The sequence below is a fragment of the Temnothorax longispinosus genome, chromosome 3 (genome assembly GCF_030848805.1).
Source record: "Temnothorax longispinosus isolate EJ_2023e chromosome 3, Tlon_JGU_v1, whole genome shotgun sequence".
Lineage (NCBI taxonomy): Eukaryota > Metazoa > Arthropoda > Insecta > Hymenoptera > Formicidae > Temnothorax > Temnothorax longispinosus.
In genome coordinates, this window is record NC_092360.1 from 3,635,276 (window position 1) to 3,660,297 (window position 25,022).

Sequence of the window (25,022 nt, forward strand, 5' to 3'; positions counted from 1 at the left end):
TATATATATATATATATATATATATATATATATATATCGGTTTAAATGGCGGGATGAGACATCGCTGGAGCTTCATGAGTTCTGTCAAACTGTTATTTATGTTTACATCTTCTGTAATTAACGCGACTAGAAAACACTAGGCGCGTGAATTTATTTCATACGATTGTATACAGAAATAGGGTTAACAAATTCATTAAAATTGCATTCGGAAACAATGGTGTAAGAGATACGCGAACGTCTGAAATCGGTTAACCTATTCCGCAGTAGCCGGATATCGCAAATATCAAGTAAAATGAGCGCGTGCAGTGTGGTCACGTCCGATTTTGTGAATTTATCGATCACAAACTCTGGCCAGGAATCATGTTGGGTGGAACGTCGTTTTCAGAAGGGTATAACTATCCATGAATTTAAGGTAAGACGCCTCTTTTCTTCCTAAATTAATCGCTTGTGCATATACATATAGAAATTTACAAGGCGAAATTGCAGGGCAAACTGGAGCTTCTTACCGGCGGTAACTCGGCCACGATGACTGTTGAAGTTTATGATAAGAATGACAAGCTTATTGGCAGATTGGAGGAAGGACAGCGTCTCTTGGGATCGTACCCGATCGACGATGGGATGAGGATACACGTGAGTATGCAGACACTGCAACACGAAAGCTTACATCTTACTGAGGCTTACATCTACTTAGATCATCTGCAGCTGCAAAATCGCGAATAAAATGTAACAAAAAATTGCAGGTTATCGATAATTTCTCATGCATTGCACAAAATCTAGACGATGTGAAGAAGTTTGAGATATCTGAGGAGGAGTACGCTAAAAAGACAGGTGAGAATACGTTTGTATTTATCTTATAATCAAATGAATAAGAATGAATAAGATGTATATTCTATTTATACTTTTTGGCAGACACCGTTAAGGCGTTCCTGGAGAAGAATAAGCTGGGAAAGTACAATGAGGAAGACACGAGAAGAAGAGCGGAAGAGAAGAAGCTGGAAGAAGAAGCGGAGGAACACTTGGCTGGTTTATGTAAAGTTGGAGACCGCTGCGAAGTGTCCGTTCCAAATCAGCCGAGGCGAAGAGCTACTATCTTATATGTCGGTTGGTAGAATCCTAACACGTTTACAGTCATATTTTTACTAAAAGTATTTTTTTTATTATTTATGTTTAAATGTTATGTTCTTCTTAGGTAAAACTGAATTCAAAGAAGGCTGGTGGATCGGTGTTAAATACGATGAGCCTCTTGGCAAGAACGATGGGAGGTGAATATATTTAATTCCAATTTAATTATATATTACTACTTTATTTTTCTTCCTTTCTCACATTTGTTATGTCGTCGACAGTGTCGGTGGTAAAAGATACTTCGAATGTCCCCCGAAGTATGGTGGATTTGTAAAGCCAGCACACGTGAAGGTTGGAGATTTTCCCGAGGAAGATTTCAACATGGACGAAGAACTGTAAAACAATTGTCATAATTGTCTTCGGACATCTCCTTTTTTTATGAAAAATTTAAAACTTGGTGCTTTATATCACATAGTCTTTAAATGTTAAATAGAACTTACAAAAATTAAAATTCTGTATTTTACGCTTTATTGTGTCTGGTCACCAATTGATGAGATTTGTTTCCTAAGTCTGAAAATACAGATAATAAAACAGCATAAGGTGCGAAGAACAGTAATTGCGAAATAATATTAGTATATGATTATCAAATTACAAATTATATGTCGTAGTGTGCACTCATGATTATCTTCTTCACATACTTTTATGGTTTTATTGGCCTTATAATTACGCGAATGATTGATATATCAAATACAATGTTGAACATTTTGATCTTGCTTGAATAAGTTGAACTGATATTTGGAAATTGTATCCAGCTTTCCAATCCTGGATGCATATAATACTATTGCTGACGTAGAAAAAGGCTGCAACTGTTAGTATTTAGAATTAGACAATTAATCATAGTTGTTTGTAAACACAAAATTTGTACCTATGCTTTCCCTTTGTACATTTCCAATTTAGTTTCAAGATTATATCATTCTTGAGTTAAATTCGTGACACAGACATTGATATGCGTTTTAAGAGCTTTAAATCTGTTAAACAAACGAAACACAAGAGAATATAAGCAATTTATTTCACACATCTTTGGTTTTAATTTTTTGTAGACAATTCAGCTTCCAATGTTATCGTTTTCGATTTTTCGGCTGCATGATTTCAGAGTTTATTCATTTCTTCTACTTCCTGCATTGAAATTTCTCGCTCTTTTTCCTTGGTCATTTTTAATAATTGAGAGCGAAGTATCTGCAATTCTGCCTGATGTTTATCATCATGACTATTTATTATATCCTGTTGTAATTCAGCCTGCAAATTAAAAATATTTTAAAGACATGATGTATTGATGACACTGGCCGATAATAAGTGAAATTTCTAATAAGAAATATTATATTAATCATTACTTTTATATTCCAGTTTCCGATTTCTAATTCCAAATGTATTTTTCCGTTTTCTTTCTTATGTGCGATTGTGGCGCAGAAAGATGTGCGCTGCTCTAATGAGCCGAAGATCCGAGATCCGAGTTCAAACCCGACTAATAATCGTCGGTTTTTCTATTGTTAAAACGCTATCAATCTTTCATGTAAGCTGTGAAATATTTGTTCATGTGGCAAATATTTACAAATAACTAGACTATAATAAGACAACCAGAGAGGACATATGAGTGTTTATATTGCGCGCAGTTGTGTTCGAGACGTAAAAGACTTCACTCTCAATGGCCGTGTTCAGCAGACACAACAAAGTCTTATCAACACTCTGCGCTGATTGGTTGGTTCTAAAAGTAAGAGCCAATCACATTCGAATGCGACTCAGCGGGTTGGTGGACAAGGACAGATATAGATATATATCATAGGGTCTGTTCGCGTTGCTTGCACTTTTTGCACTCAGAATCTTCGCTTTCTCTCTCTTTCCAACGGCCGAATATATATTTATCTCATTTCAAGTGCAAAAATGTTTGGGGATTTCAAGCAACGCGAACAAACCTATAGAAAACACTGGCTGCGTCCAGCCGAACCTCTGCTTAACGAAGCGAAAGGTAGCAATTAAGTGTAATTGGTTGGATCCAAAGGTAAGAACCAATCAAATTCAGTTGCTACCTTTCGCTTCGCTAAGCAGAGGTTCGGCTGAGCACAGCCACTGTCGCGAACGTTTCTAGCCACGTGACCGGCGTAGCAAATGAGGCACGACGCTGCACGTCACGTGACTTCTAAAAGCGCGATTTTATATCACAGGGCCGACAATATTAATATTTTGTATGAAATAATACATACATATATATATATATATATATATATATATATATATATATATATATGTAATTATTTCATATATATTATATATATATATATATATATATATATATATATATATACGTATGTATTATTTTATACAAAATATTAATATTATTACACTTTGGCAAACTTATGTAATAAATAAACTGTATGTATATATGTCCTGCACAGTAAACATATATTTAAAGATATATAATTACAAATAAAATTATATGATCGCACGACTACGTTTCAAACGACAAAATTGCAAAAGAAATTTAAATGCAACATTTATTTTATTATTTAAAACACTTTATTTGAAATATAAAGAATATAAACGACATTTAGATCTCTTGACCGGCGTAGCAAATGAGGCACGATGCTACATGGCATGCGACTTTCATAAACGCGGGCTCGGCCCAGTGATACATATGTATACCGTGTGTTTCATCTTCGTGTACGTATTATTTCATACAATATATTATACTTTATATAAACACGAATATAATTATATGATTGCACGATTACGACAAAATTGTAAAAATTTAAATGCAACATTTTTTTTATTATTTAAAACACTTTATTTAAAATGTGAAGAATATAAACGACATTTAAATCTCAAATATTTTGTATTTTTTCAACAAAAATATCATCGTCTTGTTAGTATCTTTCCGAATTCTGAGTATACGTTTAAGGGTACATTTTTAGTATGTTCATATACCCATAACTTTTTTTCCAAACGATTTACAAGGTCTAATTGTCCTAATCGACATGCTGCATCACGTTCCCATCTTATCATGATAATGAGTTCTTCTCTACTAGATCGTCCCACAACAGCCTCTAAAGCAATGGATGTCAATTCCTTGATATTCTTGTTTTGGACGGTATCGTTCTTGCTCAATGACCTCAGTAGTTCTATTATGTCTGTTTCGATGAGTTTTGCAGCAAAGTCTTCCATGTTTCTTATCATACTTAGCACAAATATAATACCCATTTCTTGTATGTTACTGCTTGGATTAGTGAGTAAAAAGCGTAGGAATTTCAGCCAGAAATTCGAGTCAAAAACTTTCTTGCAAGCCTCTTTGTTGGCCACCGTCAGCTTCACTAGAGCTGCAGCTGCTGCGAACTTAATATCTGGATTCTCGTCCTTGTACAATACCATAAGATACTCAACTCGAGAATTATCCTGCTCGAAATACTGGATAGCGACTTCACGGCTTAAAAACAACAAGTTTATAAGATTTGCAGACGCCAATTTCAAACTATTGTCCACGTCATTCAAAAAAATCTCGATCTTCTGAAATACTCCTTTGAATATATGTTCTCGCATGCTGTCGTTGACTTCAGCTAGATTGCACAAAGCTGTTAGAATCTGGCAATTCTCATGAACGGAACACTCCGGGTTCAAAAGATTTATGATCGGTTGAACAACCTCCGTGATTAGATGACCAGGAAATGCAACCTCAGGACGTATCGTGAGTCCCAAATGGACCAGGGCTCGCGAAGCAAGCTTCTTTCCCTTGACTGTGCCATCCAGCGCTAATGACAACAATGCCTCCGTACCACCTTGTAGAACAACTATTTCTCTCAATGCCAGTTGATTGCATATCGCGTTGAAAACGCGCGCTATCAATTCCTTGCAGTTCTGACTGTCCGTTCTGGCGAGGTTCACCAGATCGCTAATCACACCGGCCTTTGCTAATGCGCACAATCTTTCTTCGAAGTTGTCATCGTCCAATTCAGATTCCTCGGGAAAATGATATTTGACAAACTTTGACAATTCTCTCATCTCGGGTTCTTGCTTGTCATAACTGTTGCACAAGTTCACCAACGTCGTAAGCACGCCGAATAGAACCGATTGATCACCAGTCTTGGCAATCTCGATCATCGTATGAATGGCTTCTTGATCCTCGATCAACTCCGCTTTGATCTTGGCGTTAAAAGTAAGATATGACAGACCTTTTATGGCCAATTTTCTCATATTTTTTTCTTTCTTTGGATTAATCAACAATCGTCTGCAAGCCTTGGCTAATTCCTTAGTCACTCCATCTGCAAACGGTCTGATAGTCGCGTCTGGGTCTCCGGAACTACTTAACTTACTTAAACCCAGTAACGCTCGAACCCGAATTGAATCATCCTTAGATTGACACAGCTTTTTCAATATATTAACACCTCGGTTTATGATCGCGTCGACCTTGTCTTTTCTGGTCACAGCGGCAACGATACATTCGAGAGCCACTGTCTGCTGCAATATATCATCCGTTCCCGCCATAACGAGGATCATCTCTAAAATCCCTTCTTTAGCCACAACTACGTTTCCAACATCTGACGGGCCGAATAATAAGGTTGTTATCGCAACTACAACACGCACCTGTAAAAAAATCGATGAACTATTAAGTTTTACGTTTCGTGAAAAAATATCAATTTAAAATCAAGAAGGCTACAGTGTTATTTAATTTTGATAGAAAATAGGAGAAATTTCTGGTAAATTACATTTCAGAAAATACTACAGTTGACAAAGTCATATTCTTTGGTAAATTTTGATTAAACTGATATAATCGTATTTTAATTTAAAATTCACAGAATATATACAATATCAACAATTGAAAAAAAATTTTCTGACATTATTACTTTTTTTTAATTTTCAATTGCTCAAATAGGCTATAGTAAAAAAAAGATACTCGGCTTTTTATTTTGAAACAATTCAAATAATAAAAAAGATCAAAAGTTACAAAATTCATACTTTAGATTGTATGTGAGGCGAATGCAATTTATCTTCAATAAATTCATCAACGGCGTTGGTAAATGTTTTCTCATCATCACAGTTCTTACAAACGTTTTTATATACCATTGCTAAGCACACACTGGTTATAGTTCGCGTGGAAGACGTGATGTTTAGTAAAGACTCAGAATTGTATTCCTCCATTTCACTGGCTACCTCCATTAATCTTTGCACACCACGAAGTTCGACAAATCGTTTGGCCCAGTCTAACATAGTTACGCAATGAATGTTACCCGTAATAAGTTTTATTATTGCGTCTCTAGCAGGGCCTGTCATTGTTTTACTTGTTACACTGTACAACAAGCACAACATAATCGTGTCTATTTCCTTTTGCGCCTCGCATAAATCCTCGTTGAGATTTGAGTCGGGTTTATTATTCATGTCGATGTATGTGTTCAATATGTTCTAAAACCAAAATATGCAATAAACTTTTAATTACAAAAATACGTGTAAAATAACTACATGTATTTTACTCGATAATTACCTGTAAACAATATTGAGACGCGTTAACTCTCTCTATAGATGTGCTGTTCATTAGTTCCAGACACCAAGACAGACCGACGTGTTTCATAACGAACTTAGTTCGACTGAAATTGTTTTCGCATAACTCGCCTACAATACGAATCGCGCTGCAGATCACTCCCTCGTTCTTTTCCACTTTCACAAGTTGAACGATTTTGGATACACCTTCCTTTTTGACGATCTCCTCGGCACCAGTTTGGTCACGTGCGAGCACAAGCAAATTATTCATAGCGATTTCACGTTCCTTTTCACTTGAGTTCACGTCAAATGCTAGATCCAGCATTTCTGATACCTAATACAAAGCAAAATTAAGCGTATACTTAACCCTTAAAGCGCACACCTCCGAAAAATTACGTAAAGCGCACTGGGGGTATGAAATACCCCAGTGTCTTTAAGTATGTACTGTAACGACGCTATTGACTATTTTATTGCATAAAAATTTCTGAATAAAGTTAAAGTCATGTATTTTAAGGATAAACAAAAGTTATAGCGATTTCTTAAAATTAACATTGTTTAAAAAATTATTGAAAAAGACATTTTAATGGGACTTATCAGAGCACAAAGTTCGGAGTGGGGTATCCTACACCCCATGTGCGCTTTAAGGGTTAAATATAAGGATCTGCAATAAAAATTTAAATAACTGTGACATTATATTTGTATGATGTAATTTTTACCCGTACAGTGTGCAGATTATTAATTAACAAAAATTAATAATTATATAATAAAAGAGTCAAAAACTCAAATCCATTTGTCAAATTATATGTGATATTGAGTGAAACAAAAACTCTTACTAATACATCTAATACGAAAAATGTTACATATATTATTTTATCTAGATTAAATTTACTAATACATCCAATACGAAAAATATGTTACAATTATTATTTTATCTATATTAAATTATCATGTCTTGATAGTTGACGAACTTTCGTAATAGTTACATATATTTACCTTAGGACTAGTATGTGAGTTTTCCTTACGTTCTTGTACAATTTTAAGCAAGCGTCTCGCTAAGCGTTGAAAAACTTTGTTATTGGGATCAGATGAAATAATCGTCTCTGCATCCCGATATGCCTCCTCGAATCTTTCTAACGCTTCTAGTGCTTTACATCGTGTATACAATGCTCCGATACAACATATCTTTAATACACTGTTGCAGTCTTCAATCACTTTCTCGTAATCGCTTAGCTTTAAATAAGTAAGAGCTCGATTTGTGTAGTACATTCCTTTGCATTTACATTTAGTTTCCTCTTCTAGTTTCAGTGCGTTTGTGTAGTGACTTAATGCTACAGACCAATTGTCTTTTTGATACTCTTCGCAACCCTTGTGGTTCCACTCCTGTGCACTCATATTTGACTCTGTCATGGTAAAAGAAACTCTACAACACAAATTATATGATGTTACATTATATGTTTTAACACAGAAAGAGTCTGACACTTAATACTATATCTCTTGATACATGTATTATCTTAAATACAAAAGGCATAATTATTACTAAATAATTATATGCATGTATGAGACAATAGGCCTGTTTATCTTTCCTCTTTTTCTTTTCACATTGGAAAAAAAAAGAGAAGATGAACTGTGCAAAAAGTTCAGCTAAAACGAACAAACCTAATACATGTATAATAAGTAAAGAATAAACGCACAATTCAATAATAGCAATGCAACTTCTAGTGTGAGACATGAATGTAAATTAGTGTAATAAATTGTTGCAATGATTTTTATATTATAAAGTTGACTTTCGTTGAACATCGGAAAACAGACGTTAATCATTGAAGTCATAATTCAGCGTTTGTTCTCAGAATTTCCAGAAGCCGCTTGTGCATATTAGACAATGTGGAACTATCCAGACGACGCTATCCTTATGACGCTACATGCAAATATTTGATTTCATCTTAACGCGAGAGATGCAATTATATACGCTTCGTTGCAAGAGCCAGGGGCAATTTACACCCCTCCCTTTTTGCGTCAGGAATTCAACTTCTCAACGGAAGAGAGTCTAGGAAAGGCGAGTGATTCATCTGAGGCGCGATGAATTTATTTGCGTGAGAATGAATCTCATTGCATCAACATTTTTTTTTACATAAAAGTACTTAACCCGTCGCAGAAAACGTGGGACTTTTAAGACCCACTCGACATTACAATTTCGAATTTTACAGAGATTTTAACTGGGCATAAAAGACCCAGATATTCGACGAAAATAGCAGAATTGTTCTGCAAAAAGTTAAGGTACCGTCAATCGAGTATTTGTTTCAGTTTTAAATACATCTCGAGTTCTTTGTTCATTTCTTGAGTTACCTCGTGTGCTCTCTTTTCCCGATTATTATTACGTATCTCGTATACAGAACATACATTCTTTACCTGTCGGATAGCTTCCTCTTCGTAACGTCCGTTCGTGCTGCTCGAACCTTAACTTTCTCTACTTTTCAATTGATCGACCTTTTAACAGTTTCAACTTTCAACGAGTTGAGCAACTAAACAAACCAAAACAAACCGGCGGGGATACCGAGGGAGCGAGTCGCGGCTTACAACTTAACAAATGAGGTACGACGCTGCATGTCACGTGACTTCCAAAAGCGCGGGCTTGGCCCAGTGATATATGTATGTACGTCTCCGTGTATGTGTTATTTCATACAATAATATTAATATTATACTTTGGCAAATTTATGTAACAAATAAACTGTATCTATATCTAAATACGTCTTGTACAGTAAACATATATTTAAAAATATATAAATACAAATATAATTATATAATCGCATGACTACGTTTCAAACGACAAAATTGCACAAGAAATTTAAATACAACATTTACTTTATTATTTAAAGCACTTTATTAAGAATATAAATAACATAAACGACATTTAGATCTCTTGACCGGCCGTAGCAAATGAGGTACGATGACCGATGCTACATGGCATGCGACTTTCAAAATCGCGAGCTCGGCGTGTGATATATATGTATATCTTCGTGTACGTATTATTTCATACAATATATTATACTTTAGTACATTTATGTAATACAAATAAACTATATGTATATATGTCCCGCACAGTAAACGTATATTTCAAGATATATAAACATGAATATAATTATATGATTGCCCGACTATGACAAAATTGTAAAAATTTTAATGCAAATTTTTTTATTATTTAAAGAACTTTATTTAAAATGTAAGGAATATAAACGACATTTAGATCTCAACTATTTTGTCTTTTTTCAACAAAAATGTCTTCGTCCTGTTAGTATCTTTCCGAATTCTGAGTATACGTTTAAGGGTACATTTTTAGTATGTTCATATACCCATAATTTTTTTTCCAAACGATTTAAAAGGTCTAATTGTCCTAATCGACATGCTGCATCACGTTCCCATCTTATCATGACAATGAGTCCTTCTCTACTAGATCGTTCCGCAACAGCCTCTAAAGCAATGGATGTCAATTCCTTGATATTCTTGTTTTGGACGGTATCGTTCTTGTTCAGTGACCTTAGTAGTCCTATTATGTCTGTTTCGATGAGTTTTGCAGCAAAGTCTTCCATGTTTCTTATCATACTTAGCACAAATATAATACCCATTTCTTGTATGTTACTGCTTGGATTAGTGAGTAAAAAGCGTAGGAATTTCAGCCAGAAATTCGAGTCAAAAACTTTCTTGCAAGCCTCTTTGTTGGCCACCGTCAGCTTCACTAGAGCTGCAGCTGCTGCGAACTTAATATCTGGATTCTCGTCCTTGTACAATACCATAAGATACTCAACTCGAGAATTATCCTGCTCGAGATACTGGATAGCGACTTCACGGCTTAAAAACAACAGGTTTATAAGATTTGCAGACGCCAATTTCAAACTATTATCCACGTCATTCAAAAAAATCTCGATCTTCTGAAATACTCCTTTGAATATATGTTCTCGCATGCTGTCGTTGACTTCAGCTAGATTGCACAAAGCTGTTAGAATCTGGCAATTCTCATCAACGGAACACTCCGGGTTCAGAAGATTTACGATCGGTTGAACAACCTCCGTGATTAGATGACCAGGAAATGCAACCTCAGGACGTATCGTGAGTCCCAAATGGACCAGGGCTCGCGAAGCAAGCTTCTTTCCCTTGACTGTGCCATCCAGCGCTAATGACAACAATGCCTCCGTACCGCCTTGTAGAACAACTATTTCTCTCAATTCCAGTAAATTGCATATCGCGTTGAAAACGCGCGCTATCAATTCCTTGCAGTTCTGACTGTCCGTTTTGGCGAAGTTCACCAGATCGCTGATCACACCGGCCTTTGCTAATGCGCACAATCTTTCTTCGAAGTTGTCGTCGTCCAGTTCAGATTCTTTGGGAAAATGATATTTGACAAACTTTGTCAATTCTATCATCTCGGGTTCTTGCTCGTCATAAGCGTTGCACAAGTTCACCAACGTCGTAAGCACGCCGAAGAGAACCGACTGATCACCAGTCTTGGCAATCTCGATCATCGTATGAATGGCTTCTTGATCCTCGATCAACTCCGCTTTGATCTTGGCGTTGAAAGTAAGATATGACAGACCTTTTATGGCCAATTTTCTCATATTTTTTTCTTTCTTTGGATTAATCAATAATCGTTTGCAAGCCTCGGCCAATTCCTTGGTCACTCCATCCGCGAACGGTCTGATAGTCGCGTCTGGGTCTCCGGAACTACCTAACTTACATAAACCCAGTAACGCTCGAACCCGAATTGATTCATCCTTAGACTCGCACAGCTTTTTCAATATATTAACACCTTGGTTTATGATCGCGTCGACCTTGTCTTTTCTGGTCACAGCGGCAACGATACATTCGAGAGCCACTGTCTGCTGCAATACATCATCCGTTCCCGCCATAACGAAGATCATTTCTAAAATCCCTTCTTTAACCACAACTGCGTTTCCAACATCTGACGGGCCGAATAATAAGGTTGTTATCGCAACTACAACACGCACCTGTAAAACAGTCAATTAACTATTAAGTTTTACGTTTCGTGAAACAACATCATTCAAAATCAAGGAAGCTATAGCTGCATACAGTGTTATTTAATTTTGATAGAAAATAGGAAAAATTTCTGGTAAATTACACTTTAGAGAAAATACAGCTGACAAAGTCATATTCTTGAGTAAATTTCGATTAAACTCTGATATAATCGTATTTTAATTTAAAATTTACAGAATATATACAATATCTACAATTGAAAAAAAAAATCTGACATTTTTGCTTTAAAAAATTTCAAATTACTCAAATAAGCTATAGTCAAAAAAAGATACTCAAAGATACCCGGCTTTTTATTTTGAAACAAATTAATGACAAGAAAAGATCGAAAGTTACAAAATTCATACTTTAGATTGTATGTCAGGCGAATGCAATTTATCTTCAATAAATTCATCAACGGCGTTGGTAAATGTTTTCTCATCATCACAGTTCTTATACACGTTTTTATATACCATTGCTAAGCACACACTGGTTATAGTTCGCGTGGAAGACGTGATGTCTAGCAAAGATTCGGAATTGTATTCCTCCATTTCACTGGCTACCTCCATCAATCTTTGCACACCGCGAAGTTCGACAAATCGTTTGGCCCAGTCTAACATAGTTACGCAATGAATGTTACCCATAATAAGTTTTATTATTGCATCTCTAGCAGGGCCTGTTATTGTTCTACTTGTTATACTGTACAACAAGCACAACATAATCATGTCTATTTCCTTTTGCGCCTCGCATAAATCCTCGTTGAGATTTGAATCGGGTTTATTATTCATGTCGATGTAAGTGTTCAATATATTCTAAAACCAAAATATGCAATAAACTTTTAATGACTAAAATACGTATAAAATAACTACATGTATTTTACTCGATAATTACCTGTAAACAATATTGAGACGCGTTAACTCTCTCTGTAGATGTGCTGTTCATTAGTTCCAGACACCAAGACAGACCGACGTGTTTCATAACAAACTTAGTTCGACTGAAATTGTTTTCGCATAACTCGCCTACAATACGAATCGCGCTGCAGATCACTTTCTCATTCTTTTCCACTTTCACAAGTTGAACGATTTTGGATAAACCTTCCTTTTTGAAGATCTCCTCGGCACCAGTTTCGTCACGTGCGAGCACAAGCAAATTATTCATAGCAATTTCACGTTCCTTTTCACTTGAGTTCACGTCAAATGCTAGATCCAGCATTTCTGATACCTAATACAGAGCAAAATTAAGCGTATACTTAAATATAACAATCTGCAATAAAAATTTAAATAATTGTGACATTATATTTGTATGATGTAATTTTTACCCGTATAGTGTGCAGACTATTAATTAACAAGAATTAATAATTATATAATAAAAGAGACAAAAACTCAAATCTATTTGTCAAATTATATGTGATATTGAGTGAAACAAAAACTCTTAATAATACATCCAATACGAAAAATGTGTTACAATTATTATTTTATCTAAATTAAATTATCATGTCTTGATAGTTGACGAATTTTTGTAATAGTTACATATATTTACCTTAGGACTAGTATGTGAGTTTTCCTTATGTTCTTGTACAATTTTAAGCAAGCGTCTCGCTAAGCGTTGAAAAACTTTGTTATTGGGATCAGATGAAATAATTGTCTCTGCATCCCGATATGCCTCCTCGAATCTTTCTAATGCTTCTAGTGCTAGACATCTGTGATACAATGCGTCGTTACAACATAGCTTTAACGCACTGTTGCAGTCTTCAATCACTTTCTCGTAATCGCTCAGGTCTGAATATACAGCAGCTCGATTTCTGTAGTAGAGTCCTTTTTCAAGATCCTTCTTTTCTAGTTTCAGTGCGTTCGTGTAGTGACTTAATGCTTCTGACAAATTGTCTTTTTCATGCTCATCGACACCCTTCTCGTTCCATTTCTGTGCACTCATAACCGACTTCCTCATGGTGAAATAATTCTGCAACACAAATTATATAATGTTGCATTATATGTTTTAACATAGAAAGAGTCTGACATTTTATATCTCTTGATATATGTATTATCTTAAGTGCAAAAAGCATACAAGATAAAATTATTACTAAATAATTATATGCATGCATGTGAAAAAACATATGTATAATGGATCAAAAATAAATGCACAATTCAATAATAACAATGTAATTTCTAGTGTGAGACCTGCATGTAAATTATAATCAATTGTTGCAATAACTTATATACTAGAAAGTTGATTTTCTAGTTGAACAATGGAAAATAACAGAAGTCAATAATTGAAGTCATCATTCAGCGTTCGTTCTCAGAATTTCTAGAAGTTGTGGATATTACAATTAGACAATGTGGAACCATCCAGACGACTTATGACGCTACATGCACATATTTTATTATGTCTTAATGCGACAGATATGCACTTATGTAGGTAGGCTTTGCTGCAAGAATCAGGGGTAATTTACATTCCTCCCTTTTTTTGCATCGAAAATTCAACTTCCCTGACTAAAGAGAGTCTGAGAAAGGCGAGCGAATTACCTGAGACGCGCGATAAATTTATGCGTGAGGATGAATCTCATTCCATCGACATTCTTTCTTACATGAAAAAATGATACCGTCAACCGAGCATTTCTTTTTCAGTTTTTAATATATCTCGAGTTCTTTGTTAATTTCTTGAGTTATTCATGATTTCATGTGCTCTCGTGTGGTTTCTTTTCTCGATTTTTACTACGTACCTCATATTACTTTTAATAACCTTTGTTATATTGCTTTCCATTTATATCAAAACTCAAATAATTCTCACTTGTGACGTCATAACTCAGTTAAATTCACGTTCTTTTTGCATGCTGGCAAGTGAGATTCAACTGCGTTTTTATCCACAATCGAGACCATGTGCTTTAATGAATCTAATATAAACTCACATTAAAAGTGAGGCTATGGACCTGTATTATTGTGATAGCTTTGTCACGAAAATAAGCAGGTAAATACAAAATGACATATCTTACCTGAGTATAAAATACTCACATAACTAAGTGATTCATGTAACTTGAGTGTAAATGGAAAGCAACTATTGTTGAACATTCGTTCGGGCCGTCGGCGAAACAAAACAGAATGTAAATTCTTTACCTGTCGGACAGCTTCCTCTTTGTAACGAATCTTTCGTGCTGCTCGAACACCCTAGCTTTCTCTACTTTTCAACTAATCGACCTTTCAACGAGTGCAACTAAATAAACTGGCAAGCAGTAATGTCTGATTGAAGGCCATTGAGAGCGCTGATCGCGGCGTACAAGTCACAGCGCGACGACATTTATATTTATAACACCACGTGACCGGCGTAGCAAAAGAGGCACGACGCTGCATGTCACGTGACTTCTAAAAGCGCGGGCTCGGCTCAGTGATATATAGTACATCTCCATGTATGTATGTATATACGTATTATTTCATACAACATATTAATATTATTACACTTTGGCAAACTTATGTAATAAATGAATTGTATGTATATATGTCCTATGCACAGTAAACCTATATTTAAAGATATATATAAATACAAATATAATTTATATGATCGCACGACTACATTTATTCAAACGACAAAATTGCAAAAGAAATTAAATGCAACATTTATTTTATTATTTAAAGCACTTTATTTGAAATATAAGGAATATATATGACATTCAGATCTTAAATATTTTGTCTTTTTTTAATAAAGATATCTCTTGTTAGTATCTCTCCAAATTCTGAGTATATTTTTGGAGGTACATTTTTAGTACGTTCATACACCCATAACTTCTTTTCCAAATGATTTAGAAGTTTTAATTGTTTTAATCGACATGCTACATCACGTTCCCATCTTAGCATGACAATGAATTCTTCTCTACTAGATCGTTCCGCAACAGCCTCTAAAGCAATGGATTGCAATTCCTTAACATGATTGTTTTGCACGGTATTGTTCAATGCTCTCAGTAGTTCCATTATGCCTGTTTCGATAAGTTTTGCAGCAACATCTTCCATGCTTCTTATCATACTTAGCACAAATATAATACCCATCTCTCGTACGTTACTACTTGGATTAGTGAGTGAAAAGCGTGGGAAATCTAGCCAGAAATTCGAGTCCAAAACTTTCTTACAAGCCTCTTTGTTGGCCACCGTCAGTTTCACTAGAGCTGCAGCTGCTGCAAACTTAATATATTTATTCTCGTCCTTGTACAATAACATAAGATAATCAACTCGAGAATTATCCTGCTCGAAACACTGGATAGCGACTTCACGGCTTAATATCAAAATGTTTATAAGATTTGCAGACGCCAATTTCAAACTATTATCCTCGTCATTCAGAAAGGTCTCGATCTTCTGAAATACTCCTTCTTTGAATATATGTTCTCGCATGCTGTCGTTGACTTCAGCTAGATTGCACAAAGCTGTTAGAGTCTGGCAATTCTCATCAATGGAACACTCCGGGTTCAGAAGATTTACGATCGGTTGAACAACCTCCGTGATTAAATGACCAGGAAATGCAACCTCAGGACGTTTTGTGAGTGCCAAACGGACCAGGGCTAGCGAAGCCTGCTTCTTTCCCTTGACTGTGCCATCCAGCGCCAACGACAACAATGTCTCCGTGCCGCCTTTATCAGCAACTATTTCTCTCAATGTCTGTTCACTGCATGCATTGAAAACGCGCGCTATCAATTCCTTGCAGTTCTGATTGTCCGTTTTGGTGTTGAGATACACCAGATCGGTGATCACACTGGCCTCTGCTAATGCGCACCTTCTTTCTTCGAAGTTGTCGTCGTCCAATTCAGATTCCTCGGGAAAATGATATTTGACAAACTTTGTCAATTTTATTATCTCGGGTTCTTGCTCGTCATAAGCGTTGCACAAGTTCACCAACGTCGTAACCGTGTCGAAGAGAACCGATTGATCACCAGTCTCGGCGATACCAATCATATAAAAAATGGGTTCCATATCCTCGATCAACTCCTTTTTGACTTTAGCATTGAAAGTGAGATACGACAGACCTTTTACGGCCAACTCTCTCATATTCCTTCCTTTCTTTGACAACAATTCTTCATTAGTCACCAATCGACTGCAAGCCTTAACCAATTTTTTGGCCGCTCCATCCGCGAACGGTCTGATAGTCACGTCTGAGTCTCCGGAATTACCCATCTTGCAAAAAGCCACTAAGGCTCGAACCCGAACTGAATCATCCTTGGATTTACATAGCTTTTTCAATATATTAAGACCTTGATTTATGATCGTGTCGACCTTGTCTTTTTTGGTCACAGCGGCAACGATACATTCGAGAGCCACTTCCTGCCGCAATACATTATCCGTTCCCGCCATAACAAGGATCATCTCCAAAATCTCTTCTTTAGCCACAATTGCGTTTCCAACATCTGATGGACCTAATAATAAGGTAGTTATCGCAACTACTACACGCACCTGTAAAACAATCGATTAACAATTCATTAATTTTTACGTTTCGACAAACAATATTGATTGAAAATTAAGGAAGCTACAGTGTTATTTAATTTTGATAGAAAATAGACATTTCTGATAAATTAATACGTTTCAGAAAATACTAGATTATAAAGTCATATTCTTCAATAAATTTCGATTACTCTGTTATAACCGTATTTTAATTTAAAACTTACAGAATATATATACAATATCGACTACTGAAAAAGAACTGAAAAGTCTTCTTTAACATTTTTGTTTTAAAAATAAAGTTTAAATTGCTTAAATCGGCTATAGTTAAAAAGATACTCGGCTTTTTATTTTGAAACAATTTAAATGACAATTAAGAAAAGATCGAAAGTTACAAAATTCATACTTTAGATTGCATGTCAGACGAATGCAATTTATCTTCAATAAATTCATCAACGGCGTTGGTAAATGTTTTCTCATCATCACAGTTCTTATACACGTTTTTATATACCATTGCTAAGCACACACTGGTTATAGTTCGCGTGGAAGACGTGATGTCTAGCAAAGATTCGGAATTATATTCCTCCATTTCACTGGCTACTTCCATCAATCTTTGCACACCGCGAAGTTCGACAAATCGTTTGGCCCAGTCTAACGTAGGTACGCAACGAATGTTATGCGTAATAAGTTTTATTACTGCGTCTCTAGCAGGGCCAGTTATCGTTCTACTCGTTATGCTGTGCAATAAGTACAACATAATCGTGTCTACTTTTTTTTGCGCCTCGTACAAATCCTTGTTGGAATTTGAATTGGGTTTATTATTCATGTCGATGATGTAAGTGTTCAATATATTCTAAAATCAAAATATGCAATAAATTTTTAATTACTGAAATACGTAAAATATGTAAAATAACTACATGTATATTATTCGATATTTACCTGTAAACAACATTGAGACGCATTAACTCTCTCTAAAGATGTACTGTTCATTATTTCCAGACACCAAAGCAAACCGACAGATTTCATAACAGACTCGGTTCGACTAATATTATTTTTACATAACTCGCCTACAATACGAATCGCGCTACAGATTACTTCCTCGTTTGTTTCCACTTTCACAAGTTGTGCGATTTTCGACACACCTTTCTTCTTGAAGATCTCGTCGGCACCAGCTTCGTCACATGCGAGCACAAACAAATTATTCATAGCGATTTCACGTTCCTTCTCACTTGCGTTCACGTCAAATGCTAGATCCAGCATTTCTAATACCTATAATACAAAGCAAAATTAAGCATATACTTAAATATAATGATCTGCAATAAAAATTTAAATAACTAGAAAATTATATTTGTATGATGTTAATTTTACCCGTAGTGTGCAGACTATTAATGAACAAGAATGAATAATAATTATATAATAAAGACAAAAACTCAAATCCATTTGTTAAATTATGTGATATTGAAATAAAAACTCTTACTCTAATATTTACATCCAGGATGAAAAATGTATTGCATTTTTATTATCTTATCTAGATTAAATTATCATATTTTGCGAGTTGATGAACTTTTGTAACAGTTACGTATATTTACCTTGGCACTAATTTTTATATTTTTATTACGACGTTCTTGTACAATTTCACGTAAGCGCGTCGCTACGGGCTGAATAACTTTGTTGTTGGGGTCAGATGAGATAATGATCTTCGCATCCCGATATGCCTCCTCGAATCTTTCTAACGCTTCTAGTGCTAGACATCTGTGATACAATGCGTGGTTACAACATATCATTAATGCATTGTCGCAGTCTTCAACCACTTTCTCGTAATTGCCCAGTTTTAAATAAGTAGCAATTTGATTTCTGTAGTACATTCTTTTGTCATGATCGTTCTCTTCTACATTCAGTGCGTTTGTATAGTGACTTAATGCTTCAGACAAATTGCCTTTTTCAAACTCTTCATTACCCTTCTCGTTCCATTCCTTTGCACTCATATCTGACTCTGTCATGGTGGAATAACTCTACAACACAAATTATATGATGTTACATTATATGTTTTAACATAGAAAGACTCTGACATTTCATATCGTATCTTTTAGTTATATATGTATTATCTTAAATGCAAAAAGCATAGAAGATGAAATTATTACTAAATAATTATATGCATGTATGAGACAATATAGGCCTGTTAGTTTTAACTGAACTTCTTGCACAGTTCATCTTTCCTCTTTTTTTTTCACATTGGAAAGAAATAGAGAAAAGATGAACTGTGCAAGAAGTTCAGCTGAAACAAACAGGCCTAATATATGTATAATGGATAAAAAATAAACGCAATTTAATAATAACAATGCAATTTTAAGTGTGTAATCTGCATGTAAATTGTAATCAATTGTTGCAATAATTTCTATATCAGAAAGTTGACTTTCGTAGAACATTGAAAAACAACACGGAAGAAGTCAATCATTCAAGTAATTATTTAGTGTTGTTCTTAGAATCTCCAGAAGCTGTTTGTGCAAATTAGACAATGTGAAACTATCCAGACAACTTATGACGTATGCAAATATTTAATTTCGTCTTAACGCAAGAGAAAGAGATGCAATTATATGTACGCTATGCTGCAAGAGTCAGGGACAATTTACATTTCCTCCCTTTTTTACGTCTGGAATTCAACTTCCTCGACGAAAGAGAGTCTAAGAAAGGCGAGCGAATCACCTGAAACGCGCGATAATGCGTGAGGATGTATCTCATTCCATCGACATTTTTCCTTCTCATTTCATCGACGTAAAAAAATAGTACCGTCAACCGAGTATTTGTTTTTCAGTTTTTAATGGCTCTAGAGTTCTTTGTTCATTTCTTGAATTATTAATGACCTCGTGTGCTCTCGTGTGGTTTCTTTTCCCAACTATTACTAACGTATCTCACATCATTTTTAACAGCCTTTGTTATATTGTTGAATATTCGTTCAGACCGTTTGCGAAACAGAACAGAATGTATAAATTCTTTACCTGTCGGATAGCTTCCTCTTCGTAATTAACGTTCTTCCGTGCTGCTCGAACACCCTAACCTTCTCTACTTTTCTCGACCTTTCAACGAGTGTAACTAAATAAATCGGTAAGAATTCAAATTGCGGGCAAATCGGTCGCAGCTTACATACAAGTCAGTATGTTTACAGTCATAATAGTGTTTACGTGACTGGGGTTCTGGGGTAGCAAATGAGGAACGATGCTGCATGTCACGTGACTTTCAAAAGCGCGGACTCGGCCTAGTGATATGTATACATATACATCTCCGTGTTGTATTATTTTGTATATTAATATTATTATACTTTGGCAAATTTATGTAATAAACTATATGTATTTATATATGTCCTGCACAGTAATATCATATATTTAATGATGTGCAAACATGAATATAATCTCTCTGATTTCAAACAACGAAATTGCAGAAATTTAAATACAACATTTATTTTATTATTTAAGGAGGTAGTACAGTCTGGTGGAGGGTCAATTTCAGGATTTATTTGTAATAAAGTGGTATGCCAATCAGGTTCATGGTGTATACAATATTGAAGTACATGTGTTTAGGTGCATTTACAGTATTTTTTATATGGAAAAATATTAAGAAATGTAGGAGTTATGAGTCATCTCTTCGCGCGCGCGCTCGACTACGGTGTATCTATATATGGTGCGTTCGGGAAGACGCTATTAGTGCTATTTGCTTATTCTATCGTTTTACACTGATGAGCGATAAAGATAAAATGATGCAATAGCGCTATATAATAGCGCGCTTCCCGAACGCAACCCTAGTAACTCCTGTACGGCGTGCCTGAAATGAAAAACGCAAAAAGGATATTAAATTTAAATGTATTCCCCACAGGTTGACGTTCGAAAATTGTAAAAATGTTTAAAATTGTGAAAGTTATAGCACTTAACAAAAAGAAGTTCATTTATGCCAATGAATATTTGTGTAATAAGATAAGCTCTGAATTTGTGTAAAAGTAAGTAGGAAACACAACTGTTGAGTGAGCGCTCATTACGATGGCCGCGTTCAGCAGACACAACTGTTGAGTTCGTCTTATCAACACGCTGCGTTGATTGGTTGGTTCTAAAAGTAAGAGCCAATCACGTTCGACTGCTACTGAGCGGCTTGGTCTGCTGAACGCGCCCGATATTCTACACTTAGATCCGGAGAAGAACCAAAGGTAAGAACCAATCATATTAAAGAATCACTGACCGCTCACTCAACAGTTGTGTTTCCTGATGCGGCCAATCAGTATTGGAACGCATCCACGATGTAGATAACTTTTTAGGATTTTTATCTGGGAAAATTACTCTTTTTTCGTTAAGTTGTCCAGACTGCCTGATAAATTTCGTCTTTTGTATTTTTGGAGTAGCAGCCAGCAGGTATCCGTCAATCTCAATAATCACACTGGTTTTCGAAGAGGAGGAAGACATTGTTTACAAGATCTTGACAATTTCTGAAAAAAAAGTAAGCAATTTTTGATATACGTTTACATTAATCCGCTCATTATTCTCATTAATTCTCAACCGTGATCTGCGACCACGTAATCGTTTTATACTGTCTGTTTTATTCATTCACGAACCGGTGCGTAGTGGCGTTAACGCTATCTCCCGCTAAGCCTAACCTAATCCTAAGCTCCTTTATATTTATATTACATCAAGATTATAATTCAGAAAGCGATAGCAATTTGTTGATCTAGATTAATCAGCTAACTGATATCTCTTTAAGTAAAATGATATAACGATGTCAACATATTTTGTGCTAGTAGTATTTTAATCTGTTTTAAGGGCAATTTTTTTAGAGATGTATTTGTTTACAGCAGGATATAATATTGAGACACGTACTTGTATTTATTTCATAAGTCGCATCTATTTTCTATTCATATGTATAAATGTTCTAGAATATGCAAGTAACATGATGTTCTTTTTTCGTTAATGTTTCAAGTAATACTATGTTTTATTATAAACTTCTCAGAAATGCCAGATATAAAAGTTACACCACTTGGGGCTGGGCAGGATGTTGGACGAAGTTGCATCCTGGTCTCCATGGGTGGCAAAAACATCATGCTGGACTGTGGAATGCACATGGGGTTCAATGACGAGAGACGCTTCCCAGACTTTTCCTACATAGTTCCAGAAGGACCTGTGACCAATTATATCGACTGTGTCATTATCTCTCATTTTCACTTGGATCATTGCGGCGCTCTTCCATATTTTACAGAGATGGTAACGTAACAACAAGATTCATATTTCATAACAATTTCTATTGTCATCTTCTTGCCGTCCACATCTCTTTATTATACATCTCTACTGTAATCGAAAAATACAGGTAGGCTACACTGGACCGATTTACATGACACATCCGACTAAGGCTATTGCGCCAATCTTGCTGGAGGACATGAGGAAAGTTGCGGTCGAACGCAAAGGCGAGAGCAACTTTTTCACATCGCAGATGATTAAGGACTGTATGAAGAAAGTTATCGCCGTTACGCTTCATCAGTCCGTTATGGTCGATCCAGAATTGGAGATAAAGGCATACTATGCCGGACACGTTCTCGGAGCAGCTATGTTTTGGATTCGCGTAGGATCGCAGACTATCGTATATACAGGAGATTATAATATGACGCCGGATCGGCACTTGGGTGCTGCATGGATTGACAAATGCAGGCCGGACTTATTAATATCAGAGTCGACATATGCGACCACAATTAGAGATTCGAAGAGGTGTAGGGAAAGAGATTTTCTCAAGAAAGTACGTTTCGGACTCATTATTGATAACAATTTAATTAATTTTTCTTGAACGATTTTTTGAGAAGATATGCGTGTTTCAGGTACACGAATGCATCGACAGAGGCGGAAAGGTGTTGATTCCCGTATTCGCTCTCGGTCGTGCCCAAGAGCTGTGCATACTTTTAGAAACTTATTGGGAAAGGATGAATCTAAAAGTACCAGTTTATTTCGCGCTTGGTTTGACCGAGAAGGCCAACAATTATTATAAAATGTTTATCACATGGACTAATCAGAAAATTAAGAAAACGTTCGTACAACGGAACATGTTTGACTTTAAGCATATAAAACCGTTTGATAAAGCGTATATCGATAATCCAGGTGCGATGGTGGTGTTCGCCACGCCAGGAATGTTACACGCTGGTCTCTCCCTGCAGATATTTAAGAAATGGGCGCCTAATGAATCCAACATGGTTATTATGCCGGGTTTTTGCGTGCAGGGTACCGTGGGCCACAAGGTTTTGAACGGTACACGGAGAATAGAGTTTGAGAATCGGCAGATCGTGGAGGTAAAGATGGCCGTGGAGTACATGTCCTTCTCCGCTCATGCTGACGCAAAAGGAATAATGCAGTTGATACAGTATTGCGAGCCGAAGAACGTTATGCTGGTTCACGGGGAATTCGCTAAGATGGAGTACTTGAAGGAGAAGATCAAACAAGAATTCGGTGTTAGTTGTTACAATCCTGCAAACGGTGAAACTTGCATTATCACTACCACGTCCAAAGTTCCGGTGGATGCTTCTCTAGCGTTGCTGAAAGCCGAAGCGAAGAGATACTCAGCCCTGCCACCTGATCCGAAGAGACGGAGGCTGCTTCACAGTGTCCTGATGTTGAGAGAAGACGGTGTCTGTCTCGTAGATGCGGATGAGGTAATATTTTCCGCATAATTGTTTAATTCGACCGCTATTCCTTTTACTTACATATTTAAATAACAATTGTTATATATATTAATTGATTGGTTTTGTTTTTATTAGGTTGCAAAGGCTGCAGGCATCACGAAACACGTGGTCAGATTCACGTCCACTGTACAAGTAAGGGATCCCGGCCCAGCGCACGCTACTACCTTAAAGCTATTGCAGCCATTGAAAGAAAGACTATCAGGATGGACGGTTCAATTAACGGATGGCTCCATATCAGTCGAGTCCGTTTTGGTAAAAGTGGAAGGAGATGAAGATGATCAAAAGAGTGTTTACGTTTCATGGACTAATCAGGATGAAGATTTGGGTAGCTACATTCTCGGGTTTCTGCAAACGATGTTAAATTAAGAAAACGGGGAAAGTTGCTGTCGAACAAGAAAATTTCGACCTGTGATACTAAAATGTGGTTTGCATTATACCATCGAATGAACGATTGTAAATCTATTTTGCATCATAATGCTGAGGTAAAAATATATTTTTCAATAATACAATGTTAAACATTAGATGACGGTTATATATTATTTTTTTATGTTTTGGACGTTTGTATTCACCTGAATAGAATAAGACAACAAATATATAGAACTGCAAAACAACTAAATATGAAAGATATCGTACCTGTCATGCATTCTTTTAGTACCTAGATAATGTCCATCCTAGAAAGGAAGTAGATGTATGTATTATTCAGAAATATGCTGTATATAAACATATTACAATAGTTTTATATTATGTGTATCATGAAGCTGATAAATATCTCTAATTTTTGGCTATTTTTTCGAGAATGATGCTCATTGTCTCTCTTTACTATTTGCATCTTAATGAGTCGTTGAAATCGGCGATGCTTATTTTATAAAATCAACAGGGGGAAATAGCACAAGTCAATTACGAAAATCAGTCGAAATTGCAGAAATTCATTAGTTTTACTATATATGATATTGTGAAAACAATTGTTAGCAATATATATAGTTAAATGTTAGCAATATATATAGTTAAATGTTATCGTTTTTAAAATAATGTATAGTTTATTGATAACTTGAGATAAGTAATTCATAATGTAAAAATGATAGTCCGAAGGTCCTATTAAATTTGACCTGAAAGTGCAACTTTTAGAATAATATACTTAAACTAGTCTGGTAGATAAATCAAAATGTACATCCATATTTTATACTTTAACTACATAATATATATGTATGTACGTATGTATGAGCATCAATAAATAAATAAATAATGATATTTATTTAAAGGCGTTATCCACAGTTATTAATAGATAAGTGAAATAAACAATTTTTCAAGATTAT

At 35.6% G+C, this 25,022-nt stretch overlaps 5 protein-coding genes across 6 annotated transcripts; 2 read left to right on the forward strand and 3 right to left on the reverse strand.

Moving 5' to 3' along the window:
- The first annotated feature begins 29 nt into the window (after positions 1 to 29).
- Tbcb (tubulin-binding cofactor B) lies at positions 30 to 2,137 on the forward strand. Its single transcript, XM_071774484.1, has 6 exons — positions 30 to 412; positions 487 to 630; positions 741 to 828; positions 910 to 1,101; positions 1,190 to 1,262; positions 1,344 to 2,137. The coding sequence occupies exons 1-6, from the start codon at positions 293 to 295 to the stop codon at positions 1,459 to 1,461; spliced, it is 735 nt and encodes a 244-aa protein (XP_071630585.1). The 5' UTR covers positions 30 to 292; the 3' UTR covers positions 1,462 to 2,137.
- Positions 2,138 to 3,389: 1,252 nt separating this feature from the next.
- On the reverse strand, positions 3,390 to 9,161 carry LOC139810006 (protein unc-45 homolog B-like). Its single transcript, XM_071773349.1, has 5 exons — positions 8,989 to 9,161; positions 7,576 to 8,002; positions 6,587 to 6,916; positions 6,064 to 6,507; positions 3,390 to 5,691 (listed from the first exon to the last, which is right to left on the reverse strand). Exons 2-5 carry the CDS (start codon positions 7,987 to 7,989, stop codon positions 3,970 to 3,972), a joined length of 2,910 nt encoding a protein of 969 aa, XP_071629450.1. The 5' UTR covers positions 7,990 to 8,002; positions 8,989 to 9,161; the 3' UTR covers positions 3,390 to 3,969.
- Positions 9,162 to 9,388: 227 nt separating this feature from the next.
- On the reverse strand, positions 9,389 to 14,886 carry LOC139810005 (protein unc-45 homolog B-like). Of its 2 annotated transcripts, none has more exons than XM_071773346.1 (5): positions 14,712 to 14,886; positions 13,141 to 13,560; positions 12,493 to 12,822; positions 11,970 to 12,413; positions 9,389 to 11,579 (listed from the first exon to the last, which is right to left on the reverse strand). In XM_071773346.1, the coding sequence occupies exons 2-5, from the start codon at positions 13,546 to 13,548 to the stop codon at positions 9,846 to 9,848; spliced, it is 2,916 nt and encodes a 971-aa protein (XP_071629447.1). In that variant the 5' UTR covers positions 13,549 to 13,560; positions 14,712 to 14,886; the 3' UTR covers positions 9,389 to 9,845. The 2 variants fall into 2 exon arrangements, with proteins under 2 accessions (XP_071629447.1, XP_071629449.1); XM_071773348.1 differs by having other exon boundaries at positions 14,591 to 14,886.
- A 347-nt stretch (positions 14,887 to 15,233) lies between these two features.
- LOC139810004 (protein unc-45 homolog B-like) lies at positions 15,234 to 20,158 on the reverse strand. Its single transcript, XM_071773345.1, has 5 exons — positions 20,009 to 20,158; positions 18,602 to 19,024; positions 17,952 to 18,281; positions 17,419 to 17,865; positions 15,234 to 17,027 (listed from the first exon to the last, which is right to left on the reverse strand). The coding sequence occupies exons 2-5, from the start codon at positions 19,010 to 19,012 to the stop codon at positions 15,270 to 15,272; spliced, it is 2,946 nt and encodes a 981-aa protein (XP_071629446.1). The 5' UTR covers positions 19,013 to 19,024; positions 20,009 to 20,158; the 3' UTR covers positions 15,234 to 15,269.
- A 1,173-nt stretch (positions 20,159 to 21,331) lies between these two features.
- Positions 21,332 to 24,961, forward strand: Ints11 (integrator complex subunit 11). The gene is made up of 5 exons (XM_071772037.1): positions 21,332 to 21,491; positions 21,999 to 22,249; positions 22,353 to 22,775; positions 22,855 to 23,679; positions 23,785 to 24,961. The coding sequence occupies exons 2-5, from the start codon at positions 22,001 to 22,003 to the stop codon at positions 24,073 to 24,075; spliced, it is 1,788 nt and encodes a 595-aa protein (XP_071628138.1). The 5' UTR covers positions 21,332 to 21,491; positions 21,999 to 22,000; the 3' UTR covers positions 24,076 to 24,961.
- The last annotated feature ends 61 nt before the right edge of the window (positions 24,962 to 25,022 follow it).

What these genes read in the sequence shown, in the direction of transcription:
- LOC139810004 (XM_071773345.1), bottom strand. Translation starts at nt 19,012, where the DNA reads ATGACAGAGTCAGATATGAGTGCAAAGGAATGGAACGAGAAGGGTAAT. An exon ending in ATATAAAAATTAGTGCCAAG is followed by an intron (nt 18,282 to 18,601) that starts GTAAATATACGT and finishes TTTGTATTATAG; the next exon opens with GTATTAGAAATGCTGGATCT. An exon ending in CGTCTCAATGTTGTTTACAG is followed by an intron (nt 17,866 to 17,951) that starts GTAAATATCGAA and finishes TTTTGATTTTAG; the next exon opens with AATATATTGAACACTTACAT.
- Tbcb (XM_071774484.1), top strand. Translation starts at nt 293, where the DNA reads ATGAGCGCGTGCAGTGTGGTCACGTCCGATTTTGTGAATTTATCGATC. An exon ending in GGAGTACGCTAAAAAGACAG is followed by an intron (nt 829 to 909) that starts GTGAGAATACGT and finishes ACTTTTTGGCAG; the next exon opens with ACACCGTTAAGGCGTTCCTG. An exon ending in AGCTACTATCTTATATGTCG is followed by an intron (nt 1,102 to 1,189) that starts GTTGGTAGAATC and finishes TGTTCTTCTTAG; the next exon opens with GTAAAACTGAATTCAAAGAA.
- LOC139810005 (XM_071773346.1), bottom strand. Translation starts at nt 13,548, where the DNA reads ATGAGGAAGTCGGTTATGAGTGCACAGAAATGGAACGAGAAGGGTGTC. An exon ending in CGTCTCAATATTGTTTACAG is followed by an intron (nt 12,414 to 12,492) that starts GTAATTATCGAG and finishes TTTTGGTTTTAG; the next exon opens with AATATATTGAACACTTACAT. An exon ending in CGCCTGACATACAATCTAAA is followed by an intron (nt 11,580 to 11,969) that starts GTATGAATTTTG and finishes ACTGTTTTACAG; the next exon opens with GTGCGTGTTGTAGTTGCGAT.
- LOC139810006 (XM_071773349.1), bottom strand. Translation starts at nt 7,989, where the DNA reads ATGACAGAGTCAAATATGAGTGCACAGGAGTGGAACCACAAGGGTTGC. An exon ending in ACTCACATACTAGTCCTAAG is followed by an intron (nt 6,917 to 7,575) that starts GTAAATATATGT and finishes GCTTTGTATTAG; the next exon opens with GTATCAGAAATGCTGGATCT. An exon ending in CGCCTCACATACAATCTAAA is followed by an intron (nt 5,692 to 6,063) that starts GTATGAATTTTG and finishes ATTTTTTTACAG; the next exon opens with GTGCGTGTTGTAGTTGCGAT.
- Ints11 (XM_071772037.1), top strand. Translation starts at nt 22,001, where the DNA reads ATGCCAGATATAAAAGTTACACCACTTGGGGCTGGGCAGGATGTTGGA. An exon ending in TTCCATATTTTACAGAGATG is followed by an intron (nt 22,250 to 22,352) that starts GTAACGTAACAA and finishes CGAAAAATACAG; the next exon opens with GTAGGCTACACTGGACCGAT. An exon ending in AAAGAGATTTTCTCAAGAAA is followed by an intron (nt 22,776 to 22,854) that starts GTACGTTTCGGA and finishes TGCGTGTTTCAG; the next exon opens with GTACACGAATGCATCGACAG.